We start from the raw sequence: 8,602 nt of genomic DNA on the forward strand, positions 1-8,602 counted from the left end.
AGACTGACAGGTGAGGTCAGGCAGGAGTCTCAGTGGACTATGATGTTTGAAGATGTAGTGAGAGTGGGGAGCAGGTGGAGGCATTCTCTGAAGAGGAATGAGTCAGTAGAAGGAAGGCAGACATGCACAACGTCTACGAACGAGAGACAGACGGGTGTAACGGTGAAGCTGCGAGTAGGCAGCGAAGGTAGACCAGTTTAAATACCTGGCAGTCACCCATGCAATTCCACGGGCAGTGCACGAGAGAGGTGAAGGAGAGAGTGCGGGCAAGGGGGAGACAAGTGTCAGGGAGATTTATGACTGAGGGATGGCAAGCGTGAAAGGGAAGGTTTACAAGATGGTAGTGAGACCTGCTGTGATGTATGGTTTGCAGAAGGTGACACTGACAAAAAGACAGAAGGCCGAGCTGGAGGTGGTAAAAGTACAGTTCAGATTGAGGAATGGCTGAGATGATTTGGACATGGGTGCAAAAGGAGGACTAGTGGATATATTGGGCAGAAGATGTTGAAGATGGAGCTGCCAGGCAGGAGGAGAAGTTCATGGATGTAGTGAAGAACATGCAGAGGGTTGGTGTGACAGAAGAGGATGCTAAGGATAGGATGAGATGAAGGTGGATGACTCATGGTGGAAACCCCAAAAGGAAGCAGATTCTCGAAGAGGAATAAACACAATTTCAGCCCAGTAGCTGACAAGCATGATTACATTATAATTGAAAACCTATTAAGATAGAACAGGTTTTCATCACAATTATGTCTTTGTGATGAAAAACATTAGACATGTTTGTGGGAACTTTGAAACCACACAGTTAAAAGTGACTGAGCAAAGTATGAAAACACATTTAATTAAAGATTTACGTACAGAAACGAAAACACATCCACATTCTTCTGAAATATTATTCAGGTCCCACTCAGCGCTCGCACAGAAAGCCTAAACATCTGCTACAAACACAATCTTTGTGGAGTAAATTTGCCCTACATGTTCATCAAGCTACAAAAAGTCAAAAGTCTGACAGGCTGTCCGAGTGAAAAGCATCGTAAGTTAGTCCCAGACTGTCGCCCTCTCTGTTAACCACCCGAGGCTGTAATGGTGTAACTGGCACAGTTTTGGTTAGAGGAGATCCCGTCACACGAGCACTTATCAACAAAACACACAGAAGGATGAACATGGTGCTCCACAGAACTACTTTTCCTCCAACCTAAGGATTAAACCCACTTAAAGCACTCAATATTTCACTGCAAAATGAGCAGGAAGAGTTTGTGCTGCTGTAGGATGTGGAGGAAACACACTGTCACATGGCTTTAGAGCATTTCTACTTAAACTGGACCACAAGTGTTTTTACATTACGGAGTACTGGCCAAGAAGGTAAACACAGCTGACAGAATATTAGGATATTGGTGCAGAATGAAAGAAACAATTTATGATTCGTACACAGCATTATTTCTGACACTGGGCAGCGCATCCTCAATCAAGGTAAATGCTTCATCTTGCATTTTTCTAGAAAATGATTCACATTCACACCAAAACTTTTCCATCCTCTGTCCATGTTCTACCCCTCCACCAGGTTTCATGACATTCGGCTCGGTAGGTTTTTCACAGAACTCCCGCCTTCAATGGAGGAACCACAACTGAGTAGATAAGATTTAGTCCAAAGGCTGGTTTCAACTCCGTGAAAGGTTCTCTCAGCCAAGTTCAGGGAGACGCCGTCATTCTGAGTGTAGCTCATCAGCCTCGCTGGACTTCAGGTATACCGCAGAACTACAGCCCCTCTAAACAGCACTTCCATTCAGTGAAGCATATTTAAGGCCTGGCTGGCGGTTGCTGGACGAGCTCACCGGTCTCCAGGCGGCGCCGTCGTTCGAGCTGCCGACTTCAAACACTTCGTGAATGGCGTTTCGGAAGCAGTGAAAATTGTACTCTATCAAACCTGCGGAGAAAAGAAAACTGTTTTGTTCAATAAATGTGTGCAATTTTGGTCTGTATGTATAGTTTCCCCCTTTATAACTTTAAAGGTGTAGTATATAAAATCTCACCACTAGATGTCAGCAGATTGCATATTGCAGCCAGCTGAATTCTGCTTTCTTCCCCCCTCCAAATTCAAGTGCATAATCCTAGCTACAGTAGGACAAACAACTCTGCTTCATCTGTAGTGAGTGCAGGCTGCCAGTGTCCACGTCTAATTACTCTGGAGGAGGCTGTAAAACTTTGCAAAAGGAGTCTGATACCAGTCGCAGAGTCAGTGCAGCTCAATCTGACCAATGTCAACGATACTGAGGCGAGTTGTTGAGGATATCCTGAACTTTTCTCTACATAAGCGCAGCTGTTTTTACCTGTTTTTAGCTGAAATTAGTCAAACTTTGTCCGAAGTGGACCAAACACCGTTGGACTCGGACACACACAAATAAACACTCATGCAACGTGAGAATGTAATCAAAATGTCCATCGGAGGGAAAGTGTAATTTTTTAGGACACTCGAGCCTAACATTAGCTGGCATAACGTTAGCTTGTAACCAGCTGTTGCTGTCAGCTGTCCAGAGACGGGAGGGTCACACGTCTAATCTGCTGACAATAAGTAATTGTGACAATATCGAGAATAAATAAGCATGTTTATGCAGGTTTTCGTGTTTTAGAATCCTGACTTCAATTCAGGCGATGAGGCTTGAGATGAGGATGAAGAGGATGACATTTTATCCGGATGCCGGTGTCCCTGTCTCCCTTCTCCGATGATAAAACATTCTCCTCTGTTCTCCTCCAGCCACATACGTAAAACACGACTAAGCAGAACCGTCCATCTCAGCCACTGTATTCAACACGGCGGCTTCCGTAGGCACCCGCTTCTTTGTATTTTTAATGGATTAATTCCAAGTTTAGGACACCCCAAATGGTCAAACTACCTCCTAACAAAGCCAACATAAGCAATTACAAAATATAAAACTACGCACCTTTCCTCTCAAAGCTCTCCTCTCTGAGGATGCAGACAAGAGCGAGAAACTTTGTGACCTCTTTCAAATAAAGCACTGTGGTGTTATTGAGCTTGATGATCGCCAAAGACTCTTCGTCGTAGGCAGAGGCGCTGCCATCCTCCAGCCTGGCATGGGAAGAGAAAGCACCTTTAAAATTCCGATCTTTGCCAAAACTTAAAAACAAGTCAGATATAAATTTTCTCACCCATAAATGCAGGAGATGTCGATGACCACATCGATCATATCACAGCAGAGTTCATAAGACTGCATGTCCACGGGAGCACTGTCTGTGGCGATGTAAATCTTGCTAACAACATCAAACAGGAAGGCCTTTTCAATCCCAGAGTGCTGTGAGACATGAGGAATGTTAATAAGAAAAAGAAAATACAGGGAGGCTTTTTTTTTTTTTACTGTGCTTCATGTAACATAAATGAAACATACAGATATGAAAATGTTCAAAAGGTTTTCCAGTGTCGGCAACTGAGGAATGAGCTTCTGGACGACTTTGCTGAAGGCCTCGAATATGGAGTGGTCATAGATGCTGGTCAGGTAGAAGCTGAAAACAGAGTGTAAAGAGAGGAGGAAAAAAAGTTACCAAAAACAGTGAGGACAAAGTCTTGTGTTTTAGCTTGTGGGCAGGTCTGCTTTCCAGGGGCTTCCTGAACACCATTTTTTGGCCTTCGGAGCCAAAAATTTCACAAGATTTATCAAGATGTCACATGTTAACCTTGTGAGGTCTAAATCATCACCAGTGATGACTGTAAGCCTAACTCTAACCATATGCTATCAGAATATGTAACTTTTGTTATTTTTGAAAAGAAACAGCCATCATAAAGCTCGTGTTTCCTTTAAGACAGCACACTGGGGTCAGGTTTGAGGCCAGGGTGTGAGGAGTTTCTTTTCGCAATGGCTCTGACTAATTTGAGAAATCTCAAACACTGCATGTGTATTTAAGAGCCATATAAGAACTGTTATTCATAATTTTCATAATCCAAGTCAATCTTTAATTCTGCTAAAAATGCATGGCATTTTGCCCCATGTTGTCTGATTAGTTTACAGTGTGGCTAATGTTGCCTGCATGAGACTCGCTAGGGGAAAATCTGGAAACTCTGTCACTGAATGGGGTCTGCTTTAGCTGGGTGAGTTACTAGTATGAATGAACTATATTTTAACCCTTTAACTCCGAATGCATTGGCCGTGGCATAACATACTTCAAAAGTCCCGCTATTCACGGACTTCCAGCAACAAATACCATAACACCCCTATATGGCTGTGAAGTGCAATTTCTGGGCTTTCAGGAACCCTTTGAATTTTTCCGATAGGACAAACGGTCGCGGAGTTACGGTAAAAAGCCTGATGATCAGCCGACCCGGCGCTGATACGCTTCGTCTTAACCAGCTGTTTGCGGCTTGTAAGGGCAGGAAACCGGCGCTTCAGCAGCGATCACCCAAAGTTAAAGGGTTAAATATGAAAAGAAGCTCTGCAGTATTTGACCTGTGTAGGCACGTCAGACACTCACCTGAGGTGAACCTTCTCCAGGCTGGCATCTGCCAGCTCATCGTTGGCCCTCTGGTGAATGTCTCTCTGTGTTTCGATTTTGTGGTCGTCTGACAGACCATCAACTTTGTGGATGAACACCTCAAAGTTGATGTCTGGATTCACTTTGTAGGCTCTGGATACAGTTAGATGTAACCGGCTGAGAGCCTCCATGTAATCATCCTGGTAACAGAAAATGGGGTTTGATGATTCAGTCAACACACCATTCAGTTCAACACCCAAAACATAAGCTGTGACTCACACTGAAGTCACGGTACCTGAGCGTCGATGACAAAGATCAAAGCGCCGGTTCCCTTGAAGATCATCTCGCTGTCAAACGTGGGGTCGAAGAAGTCCACCTGGCCGGGAAAGTCCCAGATCTGGAAGTTGACAAAGGAACTGCCGGAGATGTCGTCCTTGTAGATTTTGTTGGTGCTTTCAAGGAATAAAGTCTCGTTGGGTGACATCTTGTGGAAAACAACCTGGGCAGGGATGCACAAATATTACAGTTACTCTTAGTGTCTTCATTCTCCTAGAGCGAAAACTCTAAAATGCCAAAACAAAAATGAGACAATGCCCAAAACAGGAATGGTTTTACAGCTGGAGGTCACTGATGTTTTTTCAGACTATTTTTTTTTCACTAGCTTTGCATTTGGCTAGGGTCAGTGTTACTCCTGGTTGCATGAGCTGATACCTGGACTCTATAGAGGTAGTTCAGCTCCTCCAATTTGGTGCATCTATATGAGCCATTGCCAGAAGAAAGTCTAAAGAGGATGGGGGAGATACCAGGAGACAGGCAGTTACTCAAGGAGAGCCGGACATAGAAGATCCTTAACCCATCAGCAGGACCGGTATCTGCTCCTCTGTGCAAGGAGGAACAGGATGAGCACTGCCAGAGGTACAAAATGATCTCCAGCAGGCCACTAGGGTGAATTTCATGAGGGTGGCCTAAAGCCAGACATCCTCTAGTGGGCCCTGTGCTCACTGCCCAGCACTGTGTAGCCCAATTGGCTTTTGCCATAGAATACTAGAACTGGCGCCCTGTCATTTTCACAGATAAGAGCAGGTTCAGCCTTAGCACGTGTGACGTGAAAGGGTCTGGAGAACATTATGCTGCCTGTAACACCGTTAGGCGTGACCAGTTTGGTGATTGGTCAGTGATGGTCTGGAGTGCCATATCCATGGAGGGACACACAGACCTCTACAGCCTAGGCAGCAGCACCCTGACTGCCATTAGTTACCAGGATGAAATCCTCCTGGTGCACGGCAATGCCTTGCCTCATATGGCGAGAGTATGCAGGCAGTTCCTGGAGGATGAAGAAACTGATACCACTGACTGGCCCCACGCTCACCTGACCTAAATCAAAGTGAACACCTTTGGGACATTATATTTCAGTTCATGCGACGCCGCCAGGTTGCACCTCAGACTGCCCAGCAGCTCAGTGATGAACTGATCCAGATCTGGAAGGAGAAACCCCCAGGACGCCATTCCTCATCTCATTAGAGCCTCAAAATTGTCAGGCATGCATACAAGCACGTGGGGGCCATGCAAAATACTGAGTACCATTTTAAGTTGTTGCAATGAAATTTCAGCAAAATGGACTAGCTTGCCTCATCATTTTTTCACTTTGATTTTTGGGGTGTCTTTGAATTTAGCCCTCTGTGGGTTTTAATCAAGTGGTGTGGCATCCTTTCATTCCTAACACATTAGCCAGTCCATATCAGTATAGATATCCAGCTCTAATGTGTTTTCAAAGTGTTCTTTTGATAGATAGATTAGATAGATAGATTAGATAGATAGATTAGATAGATTAGATAGATAGATAAGATAGATAAGATAGATAAGATAGATAGATAGATAGACAGATAGATCGATCGATCGATCTTTGGTAAAAGGATATTATGTAGCCAAAATAAAGATAATTTCTGCTGGAAGGAAAATCATTCTGGACAGAATCAGCAAATTTCTTGCAGTAGCTGCTCCCATAACCACCATCATCAGTGGTTAGGACTCAGCAGCCTTGTGACAGCAGAAAAGCAGGAAACCTTTTTTACTCATGGTGACCAGATGTCCCATTTTATGTGGATTGCACAGCATTTTTTATCCTTTGTCCCCTTCTGCCACATATTGAGACAAAATTCCGCATTTTGACTGGCTTCAGTTTTCAGAGGTCAGACACTTCTAAAGTCTGGCTGAGCCAATGTTTGCTGTGAAGTAAGCAGCAATGGCTATGATCACGGGTTCAGCAGGTTAACATGTCATCCTCTATACCCAGAGTGGAAAACTGTAAGTCACCACAAAGTCACAAGCTATGCAAATGTTTGTGGACTATGATGAAATTTTCCACAAAAAAGGAAATGCAGCTACAATAAAGACTGAAACTTGTACTGACTGTGAAACTGGTGGAAGGTCATTCTCAGAGAAAGGTCAAAAAGGGTGAGAACTACATGGAATAGCAATGCAGCACCCTGAATTATAAATTAATTAATAATAGGGTAAACTGGTTACATCACAGTATTGTGCTACAGTTTAAAGTAATGCATGGTGGTGGAGTGATCAACACAGTCGCCTCGCCCAGCTTTCTGTGTGGTGTTTGCATGTTCTTCTTGTGCCTCTGTGGGCTTTCTGCCACAGTCTAAAGACATGCATGTTAGGATAATGCATCTAAATTGGCCACACATGTGAGATAAAGTTAAGTGTATAGTGTAAAGGACTATATAAATCCATGGTTAAAATGTGACTTGTAGTCTAAAGCAATTTGACTGGTCAGTAAGGCTGGAAAAAGCACTATAAGCACTATAAAAATGCAAATCATTCACATAATGGACTATGTTGGACTGGTGCTGAGCAGGCTGTGCTGTTCATGGTCACTGGTGGGTTAGATGAAGCATAATAGGACTCAATTTAAATTTAAGCCTATGATGCTCTTTAGTTTCATAAGTCAAATGCTACCTTTTATAATAGCCTAATAGTGACCAAACACCAGAAAGCAGCTGAGATGCCTCAAAGATGAAACATCCGAAACCCTCTGCATGTCCTCCTCACTACATCCATGAACGTTTCCTCCTGCCTGGCAGCTCCATCTACAACACCCTTTGCCTAATACCCTAACCCTCCTCTGTACATATTGAAATCATCTCAGCCTTGCCTCACCAACTTTGTCTCCAAACTGCTCAATCTGAGCTTTTTGCCACCTCCAGCTTCTCTCTGTGTCTTTCTGTTAGCACCACCATCTCCAAATCATACATCATATCAGCTCTCACCACCATCTTGTACACCTTCCTTTTCAGTCTTGCTGCTAATCTTTTGTCATAAATCACCCCTGACACTCGTCTCCACCCACTCCAACCCTGCCTGTACTCTCTCCTTCACCTCTCTTGTGCACTGTCCGTTGACTTGCATGGTTGACTTTCAGGTATTTAAACTCATCCACCTTCGCTACCTCAAGTCCCTGCAGCTTCACTGTTATTTTTTTTTTTTTTCATTAGTTTTTCCAGATGATTTTCAGTTTTGTTTTTAAAATTTTTAGTTTTTGTTTTTTATCATTATAAGTGGTTGGATTTGTCAGGTTTAGCAATACACTTCATGTCTTTTACACATCACAGCCTCAATAAACATCTGCACGAAGACCTTCTGAGGCTACTTTAGGTGACAAGTTTGCCCAAACTGTTTACTTTGTTTACTTTTAGCTTACTGTAACCACTGCGAGCTCAGCCTTTTCTTGTCCTGTAGTGATCTGAGTGGTCCTAAGGGAAGGATAGATGACCATACCTTCTGTATGGAGGACTTGCCGCTCCGCCTCAACCCCATCAGCAGGATCCTGGGTTTGTCAGCTGATGTCGGGCTCTCCTCAAGGTCTGGCTCCTCCACCCCGTAACCAAAACTTTTGGGGAACGACCCCACGACACCGTAGCTCCCCGGTAATGTAGAGTCCTCGTACTGAATATTCATCCTGCCCTTTACTATCGTACTTGCTCACTGTCCTTAAATTTCGTTTCAAGCCTCCAAAAAACTCGCTGAATAATCCGAGCAGGAATGTTGTTGTCCAGGAATTTCACAACGAGCTAGCATGGCAAGCTAACTGTTAGCAGGCAGCTGGAGCGCG

The 8,602-nt window shown here is 43.9% G+C and overlaps 1 protein-coding gene across 1 annotated transcript; it reads right to left on the reverse strand.

Annotated features, from left to right (window-relative positions):
• Positions 1 to 804: 804 nt before the first annotated feature.
• Positions 805 to 8,487, reverse strand: rragcb (Ras-related GTP binding Cb). Its single transcript, XM_030741816.1, has 7 exons — positions 8,269 to 8,487; positions 4,775 to 4,978; positions 4,480 to 4,679; positions 3,402 to 3,516; positions 3,166 to 3,308; positions 2,940 to 3,085; positions 805 to 1,924 (listed from the first exon to the last, which is right to left on the reverse strand). The coding sequence occupies exons 1-7, from the start codon at positions 8,446 to 8,448 to the stop codon at positions 1,767 to 1,769; spliced, it is 1,146 nt and encodes a 381-aa protein (XP_030597676.1). The 5' UTR covers positions 8,449 to 8,487; the 3' UTR covers positions 805 to 1,766.
• Positions 8,488 to 8,602: the final 115 nt, after the last annotated feature.

This window comes from Archocentrus centrarchus, chromosome 11 (assembly GCF_007364275.1).
Source record: "Archocentrus centrarchus isolate MPI-CPG fArcCen1 chromosome 11, fArcCen1, whole genome shotgun sequence".
In the NCBI taxonomy this organism is placed as follows: Eukaryota; Metazoa; Chordata; class Actinopteri; order Cichliformes; family Cichlidae; genus Archocentrus; species Archocentrus centrarchus.